Here is a 26,351-nt window from a genome sequence, read left to right as displayed (position 1 = left end):
GGAAGGCTTCAGTCAGGTGCATTGACTTCGACTAAAAAGAGGACTCTAAGTTTTAATTCCTAAAATCGCAAAGATGTTGATTCTGTTGCTACCGTTTTTATCAGAAAAAGTCGTCAGTGAAAAAACTAAGAAAATGTTCACGTACAAGATATAGATCTCGTAGACAGACACCATCACAGGCGAATTAAAACGCCTAGTCTGTTGGCTTGATAGCGGATGCATATTAGCTATTCATCCAACTAGGCTGGCAGTTGTCGACCATACTTTACAATACTTTATTAAACATACCATTATGTATTTCAAGGAGTTACGTTTACTTAGGCCCTATTCTAGTCTTTAAAACCATTAGCCAATTCCTTCAAAGGATGACCAGATATTTTTTCTCGGTTGATTTTTATTACAATACGTATTTAAACCATCTTTATGTGATACCAATATTTGTTAAATCCATGTTTAGCCTTTATAGCAGGATTTTTCCGATTTACTGATCCATGGTGATTATGATAGAAAACGTATGTAAACGTATGATACATTAGTATCATAAGTTTACATACTTTCGGAGGAGAGAGGACGAAAGCCTGTAGGAGTCGGCAACAAAAGACACCGATATACAGAATTCACTCATGTACACGTATAAGATTACAGTTAAATGTAAAGAAATTGAATAGTATCAACTTTTATTTTAGCTTGAGCCATTTAATTTGGTTTAATTTCTGTTAAATGAAATTAAAGAAAATTATAGAAAATAAATAAAATTAAAAAAATAAAACAAAATAAAAAAATTAATCTTGTGATGTGAAAGTTGTATCTCAAATTCTGTTCGCTTATGTATAATATCACCCAACTAATCTACAAAAATGTTAGTCGAACAAAAATGCCAAAAAAAAAAGTGTGACGTTTTCTTGGTGGTACGAATTTGACGTATGACTCGGCAACCTTAAGGGAATGAAGTTTGTGTTGCAGGCTCAAAGAGCGGCACTGGCAAGCAAGAGACAAAGAATGACTCGCACGTTGATTTTCTGAAAACCAACATAAGATACTTGCATATTAAATCAGCCATTTTACGAAAAAGAATGTATCAGTCAGTCAACTGTGGATGACATCCAATCAGACTATCGGCTAGATTCATTAAAAAAAGCCGTTTGTTTTCGGAGGATATGTAGCAAAGAAACTTGCAATTTTGACACAACAAAGAGTAAAGAAGAGCTGCGTTTATCCACCACACAACACCGGTTTTGCTTTGTTTTATCTGAATATGAGTTTTATAGTTGTAAAGATCAGACCAAATAAAACCAAATGTCCTCAATCAGAAGTCAATGTTTCGCTTTATGGGCAATTGTACGTAGTTTACTGAGGTCAGACAAAACAGATTTGGCGTAAATGACAGCAATTTGCGTGGTTGAAGAGTCCACATTGCTGATAAAATGAGCATTGGCGAATTTTGGTCGTAAGTTAGTTAGATCTTATGGTTTGACTGCTAAGTCGTATCTGGAAGGAGAGAAGTCACAAAATGCGTTTAAAAAAAGCTATTATGTGACACACAAAATAGCTATCAAAGAGACAGCGCATCATTTTCTTGAAATTATCAAACAAAAAGTCTCTCTATGTCTGCTACATACAGTGCTGAACAATCAACTTTGGGTAAGGAAAAGTTCTTGTCAAACAAGCTATCATCGTTTGTGGGAGGAAAACACAGGATAGACAGAGACTCATTCAATCCACATACAAACCATATACAAACCCCATTCAGTTTTTCCCCTTCTTAATGCATTTCTTTCTTATTGTGATAACAAGTGACTGCTTTTGTAAAACTCAAGGCCTGCATATGGTGAGAGAGCAGTAATAAAGTCGGCTTTGACTGTCAGAAATACAAGAAAGAAAGCTGGACGACATCTGGACAGAGGTTTTAAATATAAGACACTCTAACAGCGTGTAATAGAAATTATTATTTTTTTTGTCCTTTCGAAGGACAGCGCCAAAAGTTTTCTTCAAATTAAGTTATCAGTTTATGTGCGCTATCAACCAGAGAACGTGTTATAAATTGTGCACTGTACGAATCTCAAAATAGATCACTAAAAACCATTCAAAATCGACCCTGTTCGCAGTGCAAATTAAACTTCTTATGTATATGGAATTTACGCATCGTATTTTTGGAACATATAGAAAGCATAACTGCCAAATTATTTATCTAGAAAATTTTGAAATTTTATCTTGATGCTTCTAGTTAGCGAACAATATGAATAAATAATAAAATAAAAAAAATGTAGAATGTTATCTGTCACAATCCATCATCTCAACAGCCAGCTTAAGACTGCAGCAAGTATGTGACTGGAGCTGCAAACTATGCCTATAACATTTCACAATTCGGCATTTTTGTTTTCTCTGATGCAGTTCTAACCCATGGTTAAAATTTTAAAAGGAAGTACTACTTCTCATACTCTGAGAAAAATAGGAGATAACATTTTCCCATGAAAATGTGGAAGATAACCTCCCTGTTCACTTATCTTAACAAAATATTATTAAATGAATCTAGCTACACGTTAGAAAATTATCTTCAAAATGTCGCAAAAGCTGCATGGTTTCAATACCTGCTTTATTAATTAGGTGGTGGCTGAAAATAAATGTAATTGAAGCTAGCGTATATCCTAAATGTCCTTTGATCATCCACTTCGAAAAATCCAAAGAAACCTTTCCCAAATTTTCACAAAATATGAATTAATGATTGAAAGGTTTCCTAGGAATTCTTGTTAAAGAGAATTTAATGTAGGAAAACGTAAAAAAAAATAAATAATTTGAGAATATTAATTAGTGATTATAATTTAATCCCACCTACCATTCACGTACTGGGATCTATATAATGCTATAGCCAAACTGTCTCGGTTTTTATTTCCTAACTGTAATAATCACAGAGCAGGTCATTCAATCTCAATCTTTGTGTGCGTCTGTATGTGTGATCTTGTCGTTTTACTGAAAAAAAAAAAAACATATACAAATATTTATTTGTATATGTTTATGAATCGAAACCATTGGTGCCGTATAAAAAACCTACTAACTCACCATCAGTTGAAAAGACAACTTACAAAAGTTCCTCGCGTCCCTTACGATGTTCCAAACTTCTGTTCATTGATACCTTAACGCATAAATCTAAACAATCGTTTGACTATCATTCTTTACGCGTTCTTAATAAGAAAAATTGTAGGTTAAAATATTACATTTGTCAAAAGCATCTCGTGTGAAAAACAACAAAACCGTAATTAGAGTTAAAAGAGTAATGACTTAGATGTAGACTTTCTCAGCTGCCTTAAAATCTAATTAAATCAGTAGCAATTCAATTCGGTTAAATATAATTCAATTCAGGTTTGTCAAAAATAAAAACTGAAAGAATTCCTCTAGCAGTGGAGTCTTATCCCTCGAAATCTGATTTAACCTCTAGGAGCAGTTTGGATTCTAATACCACCGCAATCCATTCGCTGAAACAACACGCTAATTTTCTTTATCGAACTGCAATTCGGTAGAGAATTATTAGTAAATTTTAGAAAGGACAAATCCTATATTGCATTGCACTGTATTTATTTGCTTACAAAGTGTATTCACTTGTATTCAAAGTGCCATTACATATTTTTTTTAATATCTTAATTTTTGTTTTATATTTGTTTAATATCTCCATCTCATTAATTCAATTAACTCAGAATTACCAGTTTCTTGTCAACGGGATTAAATCCTTTAAATTAAAGATACCAATAAATTATATACTTGGTTTAATCCTTTATCCAAGTGTAAGCAAATAAAGTTTGCACCTTAAGCATTTTCAGGACTGGGGCAAAGAGGCTAATGACTTCTCATCACTCCTTAGTATCCCATAATTCAAAGCACACATCCTTACGAACATGTATAATGCTATGCATTATGGGATTGGTCATTGCCAAGACCAGTTTTCCTGTTTAAGTGCGGAGTTAACTCTCCAAAAACTCGTATTCCCCCCATAATAAGCGACCCGCAGGATCAAAAAATCAGCGTTGTTCCCTTCAGTAACAGGCTCACCCTGTCACCGAGAAGAATTCTCAGCGTTCGCTCTACACCGTGGCAGGTTCACCGCACCATCGATGCCCATGTTTCACCTGGGTCTTTTTTTAAAGCAAACCCAGACGTCCTTAAAAGGACTGGCTTAAAGGGGCGAGGCAAGAATGCTTTCATCTTCCCCGTTATCTGTAGAGGACTGTGTAGAGATAAGGTGTTATCGAGCTATTAAATTAAAACTCTGATCATGGCAGGAGGGTAACAGCAATAGTCGAGCCTCAGTTAGAACTTCATTGGCATTGCCATTCATTACCCTCCAAGAGTATTGCCATATGTTAAGGTAAATCCGTCTCTAAAAATTTGGACGATCCCTAGGCCACTCAATCGTGGGCGAAAGACCGTCCATCTCAGCGTTGGCCTTCCACCCCACCACCGCTCATATTCCGAAGAAAATCATTCACCGACAAAGCCCCTCAGCGGGCCGTGCCGGAGAACACCTCCCCCGGAGACTCAAATTGCTCCCTTAAGGCAAAAACCTTAAGAGAGCGAACTCAAACTCTCGAATCTCTGCACCCCAGGGGGTAACAGCAACAACCGAACTTCAGTTAAACTTCATTGGTACAGCATTGCCATCCATTACCCTCCAAGGGTATTAATCACCATTACCCTCCGAGAGTATTAATTACCGCATCTCCTCCAAACCCAGACGTCCTTATTATGGACTGACTTAAAGGGGCGAAGCAAGAATGCTTTTCATTCTACTCGTTATCTGTAGAGGACAGTGTAGGGATAGGTGTTATTGAGCTATTAAAGCTCTGATCATGGCAGGAGGGTAACAGCAATAGCCGAGCCTCAGTTGGAACTTGATTGGCTACAACATTGTCATCCGTTACCCTCCAAGGGCATTGATCACCGCATCTCACGGTCGATCTCCTCACTTTCCAAAAACAGACGTAACGCATAACGGTACTGACTTGATGGGTGAAGCATAAATGCTTTTCATATTCCCCTCCATCTGAAACGGAAAGTTCTTTGGGTGGAGAATTATTGAGCTTTAAGCTCGCCCTGAAAGGGCAGTGAGATTAACTGTGTTCAGCTGAGCATAGAACTGACTTGGGTCTTTTGTATTTGCAGAAATATGCTTCATTATAGTCTGATGCTTGTTTGATCAGTGGGTTCGGATGATTAAGTGTCTTATTCAAGAACCTTTCAGCTAGATCATAAAGAAGAGTAAAAAACAGACGTGATACTAAGGTTGAAATATAGTCCTTATAAGGACTGGCTTAAAGGGGCGAAGCAAGAATGCTTTTCATCTTCCCCGTTATCTGTAGAGGACAGTGTATGGATAAGGTGTTATTGAGCAATTAAAGCTCTGATCATTAAAGACGTCCTTATTATGGACTGACTTAAAGGGGCGAAGCAAGAATGCTTTTCATTCTACTCGTTATCTGTAGAGGACAGTGTAGGGATAGGTGTTATTGAGCTATTAAAGCTCTGATCATGGCAGGAGGGTAACAGCAATAGCTGAGCCTCAGTTAGAACTTCATTGGCTACAGCATTGCCATCCATTACCCTCCAAGGATATTGGATTGAATGAATCAATCACCGCATCTCACCTCCAGGTTGAAATATTATCCTTATAAGGACTGGCTTAAAGGGGCGAAGCAAGAATGCTTTTCATCTTCCCCGTTATCTGTAGAGGACAGTGTAGGGATAAGGTGTTATTGAGCTATTATTAAAGCTCTGATCATGGCAGGAGGGTAACAGCAATAGCCGAGCCTCAGTTAGAGCTTCACTGGCTACAGCACTGCCATCCATTACCCTCTCCTTCAGGTTGAAATATATATATATAATTCAATAGTGATATTTTTATATACAAATAACAAAATGGTGTTGAAACGTATTCTTAAAATACTCTGGATTAGAGAAGGTAATTGGAAATTATTTGCACTAATTTTTACTATAAATTAAAGATGTCAAGTTATTATATAGTTAGTTTAATCGTTATCCAAGTGTAAGCAAACAGAGTTTGTGCCTGAGGATTTATTTAAGGATTTAATCCTTATTCAGATGTTTTTAATAGTACAAAGCATATCTTAGCAGAATTAGAAACATGATTTTAACACGATTTGGTAATGTACGAGTGTCTTTATTTGTTATTTTTACAGATATGTCACCCGCAATTTCACCCAAGGAAGGGACTACAATATAAGTGACGAAGAAAGTGCCAGCGATTCGTACGAAATATCGGACGCTGAATGTGACATGTACTCCCATATGGTGTGCGTCAAGTGAAAACCCTGAATCGCAGTCCGCCGAGAAACTTTCCCCCTTCTCCAAAACTAATTACGCAGTAAGATATCTGCGTCTCCTCGTTTTCCAACTGCGAATTCAAAGGCTCTCGACAGCGCTGCTTCTCGGTACATTCGGCAAATGGATTACGAGATGCATCCATTGGGAAAATTAAGTACGCGTGCCTCGATCTCTTTTCTCTTTCGTACCACTGATCAACAATGAATGGAAGAAGACCAAGAAACGGATTCTATTTAAATAAACTCTATTTCGGTAAGGAGAGAAAAAAAAAACTCTCCTTTTGAAAGACATCCAGTAAATATTTCTTTCTGTAATCTGCTTTTATCAAACTTCTTAGGTTTGAAGAAGATATAAAGAGTATTCAATGGACTTCTTAAATCAATGTAATTACGACAAGTTCAGGAAACAATTCTCCTTCAAAGACTTTTTAATTAAGTTATCAAAAAAGTGGGAGGAATTTAAAAAAAAAAGGATTGCTTACTGGACAATGCACATAAAATCGATCATATTTTCAAAGGCTTCATACATTTTAGATCTGACTCGGTTTATCCATCGTGTATACAAAGAATCAGTGAAAGAACTATTTTCTCTGCAAAATAAAATAAACATTCCTTCCAGCTTCCGCAACTGGCGATTTGCAGATTAATCCATCAACTGTTCGTGATCACAGTCATCAAGGACCGAATTCCTTTTTTGTATGTCAATATGTATATATATAAATACAAGTATACATTGTTGTTTTCACCAGTTGTATTTAATGATAGTTCTGTCCTATGAATATCTCCTTTTGCCTAGCATTGTATACAGAACAGAACATTTTGTAAAAAAAAATTCTTTTTCATAAATTAAAGATAGTATATAAAAATGTGGTTATTTTTTTAAAACCTTTTTAAAACTTTAAGAAAAATAATTATGTATTCAGTATACTTATATATTTTTGTACCAAAGTTCATACACCATCCATCGTATTACATTCGGTTTAATTAAGAGAAATATTTGGCCAAAGTAACTTTTTAGAATGATCATTAGGAGATGGTGGAATGGATTTTATATGGCGTCTGTGAAGTACTCAGTGAATTCGGTGATGTAATTTGATTGATATATATATAGAGGTAAGACTTTGATTTAGTTGCAATTTAGATATTGTCCTGATTTCTTAAAAGAAAATACGTTATTGGACTTTAACGGTAGCTATCACAGAAAAGCTAACTTGTGGAAAACTTTTCCAGTCGCATTCGATACAAAGGAGTGCATTTTGATTGAGATTCACGCAGCGATAAGTGAGGTTTCGCTACTAAATTTTCAGTTTTAGTAATCGACCAACCCCGAATCAAAACCTGCTAGTCGTAACTATGACTGACATAGATACCGACGCCCTGATAGAAACACTAGACAAAGGTCTGGCTCTAAGCCTACTCAAAAAATTACTAAAAACATTTGAAGTGGAATGGCCAGGTTATTTGAACCTGTACTCCACAACGAGAGATGGTGAGGATTCTGTTAATACAGAATCTGTATTAAATTGAATTTGGTGGTCTCCAATCCCCCCCTGGATCAAGGAGAGTCCCACCCGCGGAAAAAACGCAAAACTCAGTCGACAGAACCACATACAGATGAAGGTATGGAGGAAGATGGACACAACTCTGACCCTCCTACCTCCACTAAAGAGAAATTGCCTCCAATTATCTTAAGAGAAAAGAATAGGTGGACAGAACTAGGGGCCACTATGACTAGTCAACAGATAGCATACTCTACTGCAAAGAATTTAGACGATGGTATTAAAATCCAACCTACCACTATAATGGACTTCCGTAGACTCACAAAGGAGCTAGACAATAAAGGTGTACAATATCATACCTTCACCCTTGACTCCGAGAAGAACCTGAAGGTGGTTCTCGGTGGAGTATCAGAGCACATACAAACAGAAAACATAGCCGCCGATCTCTGCTACCAAGATCTACCACCCATCAAGGTCAGCAGAATGACCAGAGCTTACAAAAGTCCGATGCCACTTGTCTTAGAAGAGATTCACCAGGTATATAAAAACATATATGACCTAACTTCAATTTGTGGGCTAAAAATCAGCCCAGAACCGCTAAGGAAAAGAACCTCACCAGGTCAGAGCCACAGGTGCCAAAAATATGGTCATGCTCAGAGATTGTGAGAAGCGGAATACAAATGTTTAAAATGCGGAGAGAGCTACCCCACATATACCTGCACTAAGCCAAAATCCACCCCGGGTAAATGTGCAAACTGTGGGGCCCGCATCCAGCAAACTACAAAGGATGTATACAACACCCAAAAAACAGACGATCTGCTTCCTCTACTAATCTACAAAAACCAGCAGCAGTAGCTCCAACTCCTCAACCCCCCAGAGGTCGACAAAACACGATACAAAACCAAATGCCGCAACCAGAAGCCCGGATCGAAGCAAACCTCAATCGGCAGACAAAGTCCTATGCAGAAGTAGTCCGCTCAACAAAGACCACTCAGGAGCAATACAACCCAAATTTAGCAGCAGTCATCACAAACTCCCTTGCAAATATGCTGCAAGATTTCAGCAAATCTAACCCCACATCGGACTCCAGAAAAAGATTTCTGCAAGAAACCCAATCCATCCTAGTAGCTCTCATAAATGCATAAAAATAAAAGCACTCCAGTTTCCCTACAGATCATTGCTTGGAAAGCTAATGGACTTAAAAACAAGATTCTGGAACTCCAAGAGTTTGCACAAAGATACAACCCAGACATCATCTTAATAAACGAATCCCACTTAAGACCAGCAGACAACCCCAAAGTTAGAGGATACCATCTCCACAGAAATGACAGAATAAACTACAGAGGAGGAGGCACCGCCATTTTCATAAAAAACACATCGATCACCACTCTGTAACTATCCCCTCAACCAAAAATCTAGAGCTCACATGAATAGTAGTACCCACTACCTCAACTGAGAAACTAACACTTTATGCAGCTTACAACCCTCCATCAAAGAATCTATTATATTCAGATCTAGATGCCGTCCTAGGCAATAATGATCAAGTCATCATTGCCGGTGATCTAAACGCGAAACACCCTGCATGGAACAGTAAAACTACAAACAGAAATGGCTACACACTCTTTAGCTACTCCAGTTCAAATTATGCAGTGGTGGCAGGCCCTGCAGAACCAACCCATCACAGTACGTATGGCACAGCTGACATACTTGATATTGCTATATTACAAAATATTGAGCTACAGTATAGCCTAGTCTCTTTAAACGAGTTGACATCTGATCATAACCCAATCCTGCTCCAGCTGGGAAAGCAAGAACAACTGCTGCCTCCTCCCCACTCCTTTATCTTATGGAAAAAACTTCCAGAAGTACTATCAGAACACATTGGACCTGTCCCTCACATCAGCTCCATAAAAGAAATTGAAAATGCTGTCAAACGTCTGACTCATCAAATCACCTCAGCCATAAAGGTTGTCACCTCTACCAAAACCACTTTTAAGCCAAACCGACTTCCAGAAGACATCATGGATCTAATTAGAAACAAAAACAAAGCAAGGAAAAGGTACCACAACACCTGTGCACCTCAGGACAAGGGGATTCTCAACAAACTGAACAATGAAGTTAGAGAAGCACTTAAAGCTTATAGGAACAAAACTTGGGAAGCCAAACTAGCCTCTGTATCACCCGGCGATCACTCCATCTGGAACATATTAAGAAGTCTCAGAAACAAAAGCAAATCTCTTCCCCCACTCAAGTCAGACACGGGACTAGTATACACGGACGCAGAAAAAGCTGAAGAGATAGCAAAGAACCAAGAAAAACAGTGTATCCCTACATATGACAACTTGGACTTCAAACATGTCTATAAAATCCACCTCCATGTCAGACATGCACTGAAAGTCACCGATACCTGCAACAACATACCTCCAAACACCTCACCAGCGGAAATTTATGAAATTCTAAAGAAGCTAAAGAATAAAAAAGCACCTGGCCCAGATGGCATAACAAATAGAGTAATAAAACTGCTGCCCCGGAGAGCTGTTGTACATCTCACCACCATAATCAATGCCATGTTCCGATTTAACTATTTCCCCAGCTATTGGAAAGTCGCAGATGTAGTCCCAGGGCATAAACCAGGTAAAGTTCCACACCTGCCTGAAAGCTATCGACCCATCAGCCTAATCTCAAACTTAGGCAAAATTGCTGAAAAAATCATTCTCTCTAAACTCCAGGACTCAGTAAATGAGTTAAATATCATTCCTAAGGAACAATTTGGATTCAGACAACATCACAGTACTACTCAACAAATTTATAGGATAATTGAGTATATCACCAACGGATACAATTGGCACAAGCACACCGGAGCAGTCTTCCTTGACTTAGCAAAAGCTTTTGACAAAATATGGCACTTGGGATTACTACACAAACTCATTTCAGCAGGTATACCATCAAGTATCGTCCACCTAATTAAATCTTACCTCCAGGACAGACACATACAAGTCAAAATAAATGGTACAGTTTCAAGTCAGCGACGGATCTCTGCGGGAGTTCCTCAAGGTTCCCTACTGGCTCCGATCTTATTCTCAATATATATGACATCCCGCACAACCCAATGTCATCCATCTTAGCACTTTATGCGGACGACACAGCAGTTCTTGCCAGATCTCTACGACCTCATCTTGTCACTAAAAAGTTGCAAGAAAACCTGCTACAACTAGAACATTGGTTCTCCAAATGGAGATTACAAGTGAATCCCGAGAAGAGTGTAGCAATACTTTTCACCAGAAGAATGGCAACTCCCATGGGGAACCTTTATCTTTTCAACACCAAAATCCCCTGGCAAGCAGAAACAAAATATCTTGGAGTAATTCTGGACAAAAGATTAACGTTCAACCCACACACCAAAGCCTTATGTACGAAAGCATCTAAAACTATTGCACAACTTTACCCTCTAATAAATAGAAAAAGTAGACTGAATACCAGAATCAACGTGCTCCTCTACCTGTTGACGATCCGCCCAATGTTGACATATACCTCTCCAGCCTGGAGCCACACATCCAACTCCAACATCCTCAGACTGCAGAGAGTGCAAAATAGGTGTTTACGCATGATATTGGACGCACCGTGGTTTGTAAGGAACGTGCAACTGCATAGAGATACAAACATCCCTTACATCTACTCCTTCCTATTAACTACAGCAGAAAATTTTTCTCAAAGATGTCTACACACCCCAAAGATCTAGTTAAACAAGCAGCAAACTATGAAGAGACTGACCTCTTCAAATACAAGAGGCCAAAAGCCATCCTAAATACTTGCAACAATGACTAATCTCCGTGCCCCCCAGGGCGAGCTCTCAGCTCATAAATCTTTCCTTCAATTCATCCTCCTTATCAGACAACGGGGAATAAAGGCATCTTGCTTCACCCTTCTGGCCAATGATGTTATGTTATGTTAGTAACTTTCTATATTACTTCATAGGATCATTTCTGTAGTGCGATTAGCGAAGACAATATCAGAATTCTGGATATTTGCTAGCTGTTCCCTCTTGGTGCAGTTCAGAAGAACCGCAGCTACCATAATCGTTTCTCGGCCTTTTGGCTAAGATCAAGTGTATAATTTATGTTCTTAACCGTTAATATCGGTACGAGTCTCATCGGGTTTCACGATATTTAACCGGAAATTTACAGAACTTCCTAAACCCCGGACTAGGGAAATATCAAACACTTGGTGGTGGGAATAGTTAGGCTCCCCCCATCTGATCATGCAATCCATTCTGCCACGTGTGCGCATCCTCGGAATTGAGGTTGACGCCACAATACCGGCAAGGGCGATGGCGAAAGCTATCATAGACTGCCTCGTCGCAGAGAACATTTTTGGATTTACCCCTTATGGGGGAGGAAGATACCAGGTAGTGACCAAAAATATGGAGACCAGAGAAAAGCTTCTCCAAGGGTTTGACTGTGGTAAACTAAAAGTATCTCCCTTCAGGGTTTGGAGCATCCTGAGAACCCTTAAGATACCACGATTTCCCCTAGAATATGCAGAGAACAACGATATAATTCGTAGCGTATTCTCTAAGTGGAGAGTTGTACGGGAAATCCAGGTTCACAATGACGAAGACAATCCTGAGTGGAAGTCAGGGGAGGTAACCATCTCTCTTGAAATGAGGACCGAAGTTCCTAACTTTGTCCTCATAGGATCTGTCCGGATAATGGTAAATTACCCAGGCGTCAAAAAGCAGTGCTTTAGATGTGGTGCCTTCAATCATCTCGGGGAAGACTGCCTCGCATAAAATGCAGCAACTGCCTAAAAATTGGCCACAACCAAGAAACGTGTGAGGCAGCTTGTTTGAAGTGTGGGGTCACTGACCACAATGTCGACACCTGCCCATCCAGAACCCTCGCAGAGAGGATGGGTAGCGCAATCACATTAACAACAAAACTAAGTAATGAAAAGGTCACAACACAGGAAGAGTTTCCGCCTGTTGAGGCCACTCCTGATAATGCCGCCATGTCTAAGACAACGAAATGGTCCCGTAAGGGAGGAAAAACTACCAGAATTGCAGAGACCAGCAATACGATCCCAACAGAAGAGACTAACAATGCAGAAACCATCATGGTAACTCCCACGGACGAAAGCGGAGCTACCAGTGCCAATATAGACATCGCCAATTCAGATACAGTAGAAGAAGCTGAAGTAGAGATGGAGACGAACACCAAAACTTCCAAACGGCCATTAAGTCCGCAGGAAGAAGAGCTGACAAATCTCAAAACAGCAAACGTATCTGAAACCGAACACCCAGAAGTCCCTCATGCAAAAGCAGGAGAGACTCTAACACATCTCCTTAGAGGTATGCCCGGCTTGGCAGAAAAGTTTAAAGAGGCAATAGATAAAGTAGGAGAACCTGAACTCCTCCTTACAGGGAAATATGGACCCGACATCGTCAGTACAAAATGGGATGACCTCTTCGTTGATGACATCAGCAAAATCACCCCTGAGCAAGTAGAGGTAGCCCTGGATTTAGACGAGGAGGCAGCTTCGGCGTTCTACATAGCTCTCTGCAAACTAGACATGTCCAAGGGAAGTGAGGTGGCCAAAAGAATCACAACAGCCCACAACAAAAGAAAGTAACAGTAACCACCTTGTGGATTTCTTTACTCAGCTTCACTGGTTTTTACCTCCCACAGGTGGGGGGAGGACCTGAGAACCCGAGCGGCGAAGGCTTACAGCGAGGCGGTGCAGTTCCTTGTGAGCTGCATCACTCGGGCCAGATCCTTCCTCCACCTCTAAGTTTACCTTTCCATTCCTTCTCCAGATTTATGCTCTCTTTGTTTTGTTATATGTTTCCTTTTTAGGATTTTTCCTTTTTTTTAAAGTGAAAAATCAACGACCATTTTAGAAGCGCCCCTGGGGGGGCAAACAGCTAAAACAGGTCAGCTGAGGCCTCTTTTACCTACTCTACCACTATGCACTCTATCTTTGTTTCCTCTCCTACTATCTGCTGACTCTCAGCCTATCTTACTCTACAGGCCAATGATGAACTTTGTTGAACTCGCAATATACTGTATATATATACCTAAAGGGTTTTTAATATAAAAACACGACTAGTTTCGGTTAAAACAGCCTTCATCAGGTGACATTATATTATTTACGTAAAAAGGGTTTTAAGTATATTATTTAAGTAAAAAGGGTTTTAAGTATATTATTTAAGTAAAAAGGGTTTTAAGTATATTATTTAAGTAAAAAGGGTTTTAAGTATATTATTTAAGTAAAAAGGGTTTTAAGTATATTATTTAAGTAAAAAGCGTTTTAAGTATATTATTTAATTAAAAAGGGTTTTTTGTATAAAAACACGACTAGTTTCGGTTTTAACAGCCTTCATCAGGTGACATTATATTATAAAAAAAAGAAAAAGAAAAAACACTATAACACTGAAGCTTAAATAAACTATGAACATCATAGAGGGTCTCTATACATAATTAACATTAAATAGTTGTGGTTGTATTTAAAGCTATTCTTTCGTTTGTTATATTGTTGGGAAAGTACGTGCTAGTTGCATCTCGTGAATGCCAGTACATGATTACAGCTGAATGACTATCTGAGAGGTTGTAGCTCAAGTTATTATTTATATCAACAGAATTGAAGATGATTTCCCTAGATTCCACGATTTTTCTCTCTAGTTCATCATTGCAACGGAAGATGTTAGTAGATTTTTCCCAGCAGACTTTGTGACTTTGGCTTTCATCATTAGGATTAGGCGAGAAAAGGATATGACTTGATAATGCACTGGCTCGCTGTCTCTTGTAAGTAATGTTCCTCATGTGTTCTTCCATACGCAGCTCGACAGATTTGTCTGTCTGCCCAAAATAAGGAACATCACAATCACACAATATTTTATATACATCAGGGTATTTGAGATGATGAGGACAGGGTTTTGGGTGGCTTATTAAGAAAATGTTCTTTGGAAGTGGAGTGAACAAAGCTCTGATATTGTATTTTCTTAGAACTTTTGCTAATTTATGTGAAATTGTACTTATGTAAGGAATATATATATTGCCTTTGAATCTATTTGTTTCTTCTCAACGATGTCTAGGAGGATTAAGAAGGAATCTTTCAGTGATTCTCTTGGAATATCCATTAACTTTGAAAGAAGTTTTGAGATGGTTTATTTCTGTAAGAAGTTCATTTGGGTCATCCAGAAGAGAACGGGCTCTATGTCCCAAGGTGAAAATTATTTCCAAACTTAGGAGGAGGAAAGTGATGGCACTGACTATGCAGATATCTGTTGGTATGTGTGGGATTCTATATATCGATATTTTGAGTTTACCAGAAGAGCGTGTCCGTTTGACATCAAGAAAAGGCAAGGAATTATCCGTTTCAAGCTCGGCAGTTAACTTAATACTTTGATGTCGGCTATTGAGATGTTCGAGGAAAACCATAAGGGATTCATGTCCATGGCTCCAAACAATGAAGACATCATCCACATAACGTTTCCAAACTTTAGGTGTTAAAATAAAGGAAGAGATAGCCTTGGTATCGAAATCCTCTAAGTAAATATTTGCGAGTACAGGGGATAAAGGATTACCCATAGCCAGTCCATGGTTTTGCTTGTATATAGTATCTTGAAATCTGAAGTAACCGGACTTGATGCAATGTGTAAGCAAGGCTAACATTTGTTTGGATAACTTGTCCTTGAGAAATGTTAGTACTTCATTTGTTGGGACATTAGTGAACAGAGAAGTTATGTCCAAGCAAGCCATGATTTTATCTTCATTAACTGTTATATCCTTGATGTATGTAACAAAATCTGTAGTGTTCTTGATAAAGGATGGTGACTTGCCTGAAAACCTTTTGAGCTATTTGGCAAGATATTTTGAAAGGTTGTACGTCGGAGAATTGATACCTTCTACAATGTTTATCCCTAAACGTTCGCTTATCTCTACGTTCTCCCCATCCGTTAATTCCTCTCTTTATGGATTTTAGGAACACCATATATGCGAGGAATTAACAGATGGGAAGAACGTAGAGATAAGCGAACGTTTCGGGATAATTCAGTGGTTGTTTTTTTTTATAAGGGAATCTTGTCCATGGCATCTTTAATCTTTCATTTATAACCTTCATGACGAGGCTTCTATTATTAATAATAAAAGAAACTTCAACAAGGCACTGAAGAGGATTGGACTAAGCATCAACAGGTTGTTCTTCTTGAAACGGTGCAAATTTCACGCTGTCTTTCCTAAATTTATGTCCTTTAAAGAAAATATAACAACTAAACGTGCGTGGAGAATCTATTATAAAGTTAAATTAGCACTACTGTCTGAAATAATCTCGGATACTAAACGAACTCTCGTTTTTCTTTTCAATAAAAAAAGAACTATAGCGGAGAAACTGGAAGAATCTCTAGATAATGAAAGTTGGCATACCTTTAATACAAACTGTGAATCTCAAGCAGCCACAATACAATATAATAACAAAGTAAATCTTATAAGAAAATTTGAAACATTAAAAAGAATACAAAATAATAGGAACTTCTCAAAACCACTCATCAATATTGACAAAGTCGTTATCAACAAATCTTCTTATATACTTTCAGATGAAGAAAAACGCATCCTTAATAAAGGTCTAAACTTTATTCCTTCCTCAAAATTTATACCAAAGGAGACACTACTTACAAAAATAGAAAAAGCTACTTCTTTTCTCCCTCCACAAGATGCAAAACTTCTACGTATTGAATCAATCTTTATTATCAATAACGCAAAACCACCTGAGATAACATTACTTTAACAGAACGCAAAGCTATTAAAAGTTTCAAAAACAGAGATATAATTATACTTCCTACGGATAAAGGCAATGCAGCAGTCATCCTCAACTCTGAAGATTACCAGAATAAAATGCTTGAATTACTACAAGATGATACCTACTCAATACTCGAGAGAGATACAACTCGTGAACTTCAAAATCGTGCAAACAACTTATTAAAAACAACCACTGAATTATCCCGAAACGTTCGCTTATCTCTATGCTCTCTCTCCATCCGTTAATTCCTCGCATATATGGTGTTCCTAAAATCCATAAAGAGAACACCCCACTACGCCCCATTGTAGAAGGTATCAATTCTCCGACGTACAACCTTTCAAAATATCTTGCCAAATACCTCAAAAGTTTTTCAGGCAAGTCACCATCCTTTATCAAGAACACTACAGATTTTGTAACATACATCAAGGATATAACAGTTAATGAAGATGAAATCATGGCTAGCTTGGATATAACTTCTTTGTTCACTAATGTCCCTACAGATGAAGTCCTAACATTACTCAAGGACAAGTTGTCTAAAAAAATGTTAGCCTTGCTTACACATTGCATCAAGTCCGGTTACTTCAGATTTCAAGATACTATATACAAGCAAAACCATGGACTGGCTATGGGTAATCCTTTATTCCCTGTACTCGCAAATATCGCAAATATTATTTAGAGGATTTTGAAACCAAGGCATTTTTCTTCCTTTATTTTAACACCTAAAATTTGGAAACGCTATGTAGATGATGTCTTCATTATTTGTAGCCATGGACATGATTCCCTTATGGTTTTCCTCGAACATCTCAATGGCCGACATCAAGGAATTAAGTTTACTGCCGAGCTTGAAACGGATAATTCCCTGCCATGTCTTGATGTCAAACTGACCCCTCTCCTCTGGTAAACTCAAAATATCGATATATAGAAAACCCACACATACCAACAGATATCTGCATAGTCAGTGCCATCACTTTCCTCCTCCTAAGCTTGGAAATAATTTTCACTTTGGGACATAGAGTCCGTTCTCTTCTGGATGACCCAAATGAACTTCTTACAGAAATAAACCACCTCAAAACTTCTTTCAAAGTTAATGGATATTCCAAGAGAATCACTGAGAGATTCCTTCTTAATCCTCCTAGACATCACTCAGAAAAAAAAAATAGATTCAAAGGCAATATACCTATTCCTTGCATAAGTACAGTTTCACATAAATTAGCAAAAGTTCTAAGAAAATACAATATCAGAACTTTGTTCACACCACTTCCAAAGAACCTTTTCTTAATAAGCCACCCAAAACCTTGTCATCATCATCATCTCAAATACCCTGATGTATATAAAATATTGTGTGATTGTGATATTCCTTATTTTGGGCAGACAGACAAATCTGTCGAATTGCGTATGGAAGAACACATGAGGGACATTACTTACAAGAGACAGGGAGCGAGTGCATTATCAGGTCATATCCTTTTCTCGCCTAATCTTAATGATGAAAGTCAAACTCACAAAGTCTGCTGGGAAAAATCTACTAACATCTTCCGTTCCAATGATGAACTAGAGAGAAAATTTGTGGAATCTAGGGAAATCATCTTCAATCCTGTTCATATAAATAATAACTTGAGCTACAACCTCCCAGATAGTCATTCAGCTGTAATCATGTACTGGCGTTCACGAGATGCAACTAGCACGTACTTTCCCAACAATACAACTAACGAAAGAACAGCTTTAAATACAACCACAACGTTTTAATGTCAATTATAAAGTCATATAGAGATTCTCTATGATGTTCGTAGTTTATTTAAGCTTCAGTGTTTTAGTGTTTTTTGTTTTTTCTTTCTTTTATAATGTCACATGATAAAGGCTGTTACAAGCCGAAACTAGGCGTGTTTTTATATTAAAAACATTTTACTTAAATCTCGGTTTTAGTCCTTCAATTCTTTTTAAAACATATGTATGTTAGCCGAGTTAATGATCATTCTTTCATATATATATATATAGAGAGAGAGAGAGAGAATGTAATAATTCTATATATAGATTATTACATATATATAGAATGTAATACTTCTATATATATATAGATTATTACATTGTATATATAGAATGTAGTAATAATTATTTCAGTTTGATACATATTTACATATAAAAATATATTGAATTTTTTAAATCTGTTCAAAAAATTTAAGAAAAATAATTATATTTTCAGTTTACTTATATATTTATGGAGCAAAGTTCATACACCATTTATCATATTATATTCAATTCTTTTAAGTAAAATATTTGGGCGACGTTACTTTGTATGGGGATTTAGATTCCAATACCCTTGGAGGTAATGGATGGCAATGCTGTAGCCAATGAAGTTCTAACTGAGGCTCGGCTATTGCTGTTACCCTCCTGCCATGATCAGAGCTTTAATTGCTCAATAACACCTTATCCATACACTGTCCTCTACAGATAACGGGGAATATGAAAAGCATTCTTGCTTCGCCCCTTTAAGCCAGTCCTTATATAAGGATAAGGTTACTTTGTATGGGGATATGATGATTGGGAGAATCAATCGACCGTGAGATGCGGTGATTGATTCATTCAATTTAATACCCTTGGAGGGTAATGGATGGCAATGCTGTAGCCAATGAAGTTCTAACTGAGGCTCGGCTACTATACTATATACTATATTGCTGTTACCCTCCTGCCATGATCAGAGCTTTAATAGCTCAATAACACCCTATCCCTACACTGTCCTCTACAGATAACGGGGAATATGAAAAGCATTCTTGCTTCGCCCCTTTAACCAAGTCCTTATGTCCTCTACAGATAACGGGGAATATGAAAAGCATTCTTGCTTCGCCCCTTTAACCAAGTCCTTATAAGTTACTTTCTATTATATATATATTTTTTTTTTAAAAATAGATTTAATGACTTAAACCGAGATGACTTATAAAGCTTTAATGAAAATAATACAACTAGTTTTGGCTTAGAACATCCTTCATCAGGTATTCATTAAAGGAAGAGAATAGTAATAAACATTGAAGTATCTAGAAAACTGGGAATTACAGGTAAAAATTGCAACACATAATTGAAACAAACCACGTTGTATTTTTTTAGTTTTTCTGACTGGCGGCGTAGTGTTTATTGCGTGTATGCGTGGAGGCTCTCGTGAACGCCAATATTGAATAACTGCAGTATGGCTATCTGGGATGTTATAACTTAAATTGCTGTTTAAGTGTTCAGGATTCAGGATCATTTCCCTGGATTCTACGATTTTTCTTTCGAACTCATCACCACAGCGAAAAATATGTTCTGATTTATCCCAACAAAGGAGTGACTTTGGAGATCATCATTAGGATTGTTTGAAAAAAGAACATGACTGGACAAGCAGTTGCACGTGATCTTTTATAGGATATGTCTCCCTTATGCTCCTGTATAAGTTGTTCAATAGATTTGTTGGTTTGTCCAAAATAAAGGATATTGCAATCGCACCATAATTTATATACACCTGGATATTTTAGGTTGTAATGAATAGGTTTTGGATGGCTGATTAGAGAAATGATTTTTGGAAGCGTGGTGAAGAACGTCTTGATGTTGTATTTTTCAAGGGCCTTAGCCAATTTGTTAGAGACTGTGCTAATGTATGGGATGGAGATGCTACCTTTAAAATTATTATTATTAGTATCTGTCGTGCACTGTCTAGAAGGATACAGAAGAAAATTTTTAATCATTTTTTCGGAGTATCCATTTTGTTTAAAAATAAGAGGTAGGTGATTTATTTCTTTTTGGAGTTCATCTGGTTCATTCAAAAGAGAGCGTACTCTATGTCCTAAGGTAGATATAGTTCCAAGCTTCCTTGGTGGGAAATGATGAGAATGACTATGTAGATATCTATTGGTATGAGTAGGTTTCCTGTATATAGAGATTTTTAATCTTTCAGAGCATCGTGTAATCATTTCATCCAGGAATCGTAAGGAGTTATTTTGTTCTAGATCAGCAGTAAATTTTATATTACGATGTTGGTTGTTAAGATGATGAAGAAAATCTATAAGAGATATGCGTCCGTGACTCCATATAATGAAAATGTCATCAACATAACGAGTTGATGAGAAGACTAAGAGTGAACTTCCTCATAATGTTCGCCTTTCTTTACGCTCTCTACATCCTCTTATACCACGCATCTATGGAGTTCTTAAGATACACAAGGAAAACACCCCTCTTCGCCCAATCGTGGAAGGAATTGATTCACCTACTTATAATCTTTCAAAATATCTAGCAAAGCACTTCAAATGTTTCTCCAATAAATCGTAACAACGTATAGAGGAGCATAAGGGAGACATATCCTATAAAAGATCACGTGCAACTGCGTTGTCCAGTCATGTTCTTTTTTCAAACAATCCTAATGATGATCTCCAAAGTCACTCTGTTTGTTGGGATAAATCAGAAAATATTTTTCGCTGTGGTGATGAGTTCGAAAGAAAAATTGGAGAATCCAGGGAAATGATCCTGAATCCTGAACACTTAAACAGCAATTTAAGTTATAACATCCCAGATAGCCATACTGCAGTTATTCAATATTGGCGTTCACGAGAGCCTCCACGCATACACGCAATAAACACTACGCCGCCAGTCAGAAAAACTAAAAAAATACAACGTGGTTTGTTTCAATTATGTGTTGCAATTTTTACCTGTAATTCCCAGTTTTCTATATACTTCAATGTTTATTACTATTCTCTTCCTTTAATGAATATCTGATGAAGGCTGTTCTAAGCCGAAACTAGTTGTTATTTTCATTAAAGCTTTATAAGTCATTAAATCTAAGTATTAAAAGTCATTAAAACATGTATCACAACAACCGAGTCCATGATTATATATATATATATATATATATATATATATATATATATATATATATATATATATATATATATATATATAATCAGTATTTCATTCGATACAAATGTAAATATAGAATTTTCCTCAACTACTGAAGGGATTTGTAAACATTACATCTTTCTGTGGGTCACTTATCCCTTATATAATGTTTCGCTGACATAAATAGAAGAAACAATCAAATTTCATCTGTCAAAAATAAGGCATATATTTTCTACCTATATTTGATTATTATTATTACGTTTATCGTGTATAGAAAAAAGTGGTGAAACCGGACTAGTGACCTAATTGAAATTTGACGAATTAAAAAATTTAAACGTTGGTACATTATTATTATTCTACTAATTCTATTAATAATTAATTATTAATTAATAATGAATTCATTATTAATTGGGCTACAATGATATGATGTTTGTTGACTGTAACTTAAATTTGATTCATGAAGTAAAATATGTATATTTGACATGTTACACGAGTGAAATGATATTGTTAAAAATAAAATATCTTCCCCCTCTTTATTCTTTTTTCTTTTGTTTCTTCTTTCGACTTGTGATTCTATTAATTGGTCATTCATTTTGAACATATAAAAGAATTCTCCCAGTTAAAAGATACATCAAGGACTTTAGTGAAATTTTCTAAGCGATGAAAAAATGACCATTATATTCCGAATGCTGTATAACACACACACACACACACACACAGCTGAATGATGTTGCATTCGTGGACTTGATTTGCCGTTGAATATTCGAGAGATAAAATCCAAATACTATTTGTAAATATTATATAGCATTGAGATAAATTAAAAAAGTTACATATGATGTCAATGGATTTGCCTTATCACTGATTGAGGCTACTCTAGCTATGTGGATGCGAGAGCAGTCGAAACTGCTCTCGAAAGGATGAGGATTCACGGTTTCACACTCTCTGACAAGGGTTTCAGTTTTGATAAATTCACATAGTTTGTCAGCTGCAATGTAGGCTAAAATGGTATGTGCCGATTTACCAACACTGAAGCCAAAGGAACTTGTTTAAGATCAAGTGAACAGTAGTGGTTGAGGTCGCAAGCAGAGATTCCATTAGGAATAATAAGTTTGGTTTGGATGGCTGTAAGTGGTGATGGTGCCCATCTGTGTTATATTGCTTATAAAGGTGCAGATGTTGGTAAAGCATATGGAAACCTTTTTGTAAGAGTTGCTAATGTATTTTTGTTGCTATTCCAGTTTTTGATTTTGTTGCTGCTTGCTTTTTTTGTGAGTTTTTTTTTTTTTTTTTTTTGTAAACCGAAGGAAAGTATTTCCTTAAATCTTTATATGTGGGGAGTAAGAGCTATAAGCAATAAGGTCAAATCATGAGAGTTGTGAGAGAAACGCTCTTAAACTTTCTATCCACATATAGGGATCCAAATGTCTCTACGTGTGGCTCCAGAATCCGAATCCCTTACTCATGAGATCAAACATAACACGCCAACTGGTTTGCAATAAGTAAGAGGTGATATTTTACTGGGACATAAAAAAAGCCATCTACCGCCTGAAAGTCTAGTTAGCATTTCCTTTAGATAGGGAAAGCACACTCTTGAAGTAGCAATACTCGTCGAATACCCATAGAATCGGTTGTGGAAACAGGCACCACGGGAAGGTAGGGTTGATCAGACTGTGCGATGCTATATATTGCGCATTGATAACCGGTAGCTCATTGCTATAATAGCACACCGCGAAAATTAGTACTACAACATAAATCCCTTTTCTAATCTATCCACCATTCACAAGAACAATGTAATAACGTCAATCACTTCAGAGCAGATAGCGACTATGTACAAAAACCAGTGTTTAATATTCTGGTAACGTAGACTATCATGAAGATCTATCTATTGAAATTGAAAGAGATGCAAACTTTCATGTTTAACAATGTTTTATCTCTTATATATAAAAGAACTGGCTTAAAGGGGCGAAGCTAGAATGCTTTTCATCTTCCCCGTTATCTGTAGAGGATAGTTTAGGTATAAGGTGTTATTGAACTATTAAAGCTCTGATCATGGCAGGAGGGTAACAGCAATAGCGGAGCCTCACTTAGAACTTCATTGGTGATACGTAAGTAAAGCCAATCTCTAAAAATTCGGGCGATCCTTAGACCACTCAATAGTGGCCGAAAGACCGTCCATCTCAGCGTTGGCTCCACTCAGTGATGGCCTTCCACCCACACACCACCACCGAGCAGAACCGCTCATATTTTCAGAAGAAAAGCATTCACCGACAAAGCCCCTCAGTGGGCCGTGCCGGAAAACACTTTTCCTGGAGACTCAAATTGCTCCTTTAAGGCAAAAACCTTAAGAAAGCGAACTCATACTCTCTAACCTCTGCTTCCCAGGGGGTAACAGCCGAACCTCAGTTAATCTTCATTGCCATCCATTACCCTGTAAGGGTATTGGATTGGCAATGAAGCTTTCTTATAGTCCTTATAAGGATAAGGACTGGCTTAAAGGGGCGAAGCAAGATTGCTTTTCATATTCCCCGTTGTCTGTAGAGGACAGTGTAAGGATAAGGTGTTATTGAGCTATTAAATTAAAGCTCTGATCGTGGCAAGAGGGTAACATCAATAGCCGAGCCTCTGTTAAAACTTCATTGGCTACTGCAGTGCCATCCATTACCCTCCATGGGTACCAATTTTAGTCGCCTCGTACGACATGCATTAGCTACATTGGTGCTATTCTTATCCTGGCAACCACACGGGGAGTCCCTTGGATTGAGTTGATTGTTATCCACTTTATTCAATCATCTCTCTCTCATGAAAATAAAATGGTGTGTTTATATCATTAATGTATTATAAAAACAATAAATAATTAATAACAATATTAAGCTATTTATAGTATACTAATAATAATTTCCAGAAGAATTTATTACCCAAAGAGACAATTCTCCCTAATTTTCACTAATAGCAGTTACCGAAATGAAATTTTCTGTATTTCAGAGGTCATCTTGAATAATGGCTGTTCTGTGATGCGTTAACAGTGGTGAATTAATCACATTTCTTTCCCAGCGCCTTACTTTGCGTATGTTAGCCTACATGGCGAAGGAAACATCATTAGTGTGTTAATGTTATGGAATGTTGATAATATGATTGATTACCATCCGCGAAGATGCTGACGACGAGAAACTAACTATGATTTAAGTGCTTCCGTCATGCACTTTCCTATTTGTGTCAAAGTGCTTTCAAACTTTGCAAGCAGTATAAACAGAATTCTTAATTCAACTTGACACGCTTCTAGTCGGATTTGCAAACGACAGCTGATTTATTTCCATAGTTTTCTAATCATTATTTTAATCCTTATCACCCGTTATCGATATATGCAATATTCGTACAGCCTTTTCTTCACTTTATAGTTTATCTGATTTTTTCAGATAAACTATATTTTGACACTTCTGAGAGCAGTTGGTTATTGACGAGTTCGAAGGTAAAATGTTGTGTGATGCCTATTTTTTTTTAAGGATAGATAACACTGATATATATTTGTATCGCTGTTTAAGTATGTTCATAAAATATTAATAAGAAAATAATGCTACATAATTTTACTTGTTAATAATTTATTAAAATATTTTTATTTATTTTTTATTTCATCAAATTAAGAAATTAACATCGAACACCGTTTTTATATCTCTATATAAATTATTTATAATATACTTATATAGTTTTTCACAGTTGAGTGAGTTTCGTAACCGGAAATAAAGTCCTTTTTAGGACTTCCAGGGTAACAAATGGTAATGCTGTAGCCAATGAAGTTTTAACTGAGGTTCGGCTATTGCCGTTACCCAGCCATGACTAGAGCTTTTTAGCTCAATAACACTCCATCCACACAGATTTTCTTCATTCAGATGACGGGATAAAGAGTCAAGGACTCAGTCCATCGCCCAGTTCTTATAAGAACTTCACAGTTGAGTGGGCAAAGGTCAGGATAAAAAAAAAGTCATTTTTAAGGACTTTGAGAGTAACGAATGGCAATGCTGTAGCCAAAGAAGTTTTAACTGAGGCTCGGCTATTGCCCGTTACCCAGCCATGACTGCAGCTTTTAGCTCGATCGCTAACTCCATCCACACAGATCCTCTTCATTCAGATGACGGGATAAAGAGTCAAGGACTCAGTCCATCGCCCAGTTCTTTTAAGAACTTCACAGTTGAGCAAACTCTTGTTTGTAAAGAAAAAAATCGAAATAAACCAAAAATTTAGTAGCAGTCCTAATCACGAAAGTTTTAAATCTTACAGTTACGTAATAAGACATTTAGAAGTTCTGAAGACTACAGGAAAGTCTGGATTTCGCAAATCTGTGGTGAAATATATCTGGAAACTTATTTAATTTTCTTCTGCCTCTTTTTTTTTTGGTAGTGAGTAATGCTTTTTTTAGGAAGGTCTTTACAATCTCAGTGATACTATAATTATTTGGGGAGAAGGGTTAATTGAAGAGATGAAATCCTTGACATGACATCCTTGATCCATAGCGAGACCGCCCGGTGTTCTTGCCAATACAAGCCTCATCATGACTTACTGAGGTCAAGATTTAGCAGGAAGTTTTACCAGCTGATCCGAAAGCCATCTGATGTGTTACAGATGTGTTACAGTCCGGTTTGCACACGCAAACCGGACTGTATTGTAACACATCAGATTGTGCAGGGTTAGCTACTCGTAGTAGCTAACCCTGCACAACTGCTTTATTACTGTGCCCTCTAAATATATTTCACAATATATTTAGCATAACTTTGAACGGTATCTCCCGCGCTGATTTTTTATATCGATCTCATTCACGCTAGAAGAAGCTATAGCACAACAGCGACATGTATGGAATGCAAGTGAGAGTTACGAAAGAATTACA

General features: G+C 37.2%; 1 protein-coding gene and 1 pseudogene across 1 annotated transcript in view; both read left to right on the top strand.

Annotated features, from left to right (window-relative positions):
* Positions 1–26,351, top strand: part of LOC150106947 (cell adhesion molecule Dscam1-like) — a 322,565-nt gene that overhangs the window by 227,695 nt on the left and 68,519 nt on the right. The window contains exon 23 of the mRNA XM_090393513.1: positions 6,186–6,297. Within this exon, the coding sequence (XP_090249639.1) occupies positions 6,186–6,297 (112 nt within the window). The remainder of the gene's footprint in view (positions 1–6,185; positions 6,298–26,351) is intronic.
* LOC150106948 (U2 spliceosomal RNA) lies at positions 11,904–12,020 on the top strand (annotated as a pseudogene).

Source organism: Typopeltis vanoorti, chromosome 5 (assembly GCF_054136105.1).
Source record: "Typopeltis vanoorti isolate ZY-2024b chromosome 5, IOZ_Tvanoo_1.0, whole genome shotgun sequence".
Taxonomy (NCBI): domain Eukaryota; kingdom Metazoa; phylum Arthropoda; class Arachnida; order Uropygi; family Thelyphonidae; genus Typopeltis; species Typopeltis vanoorti.
The sequence above is the reverse complement of the archived record's forward strand: the minus strand, read 5'-3'. Positions and strand labels throughout refer to the sequence as shown.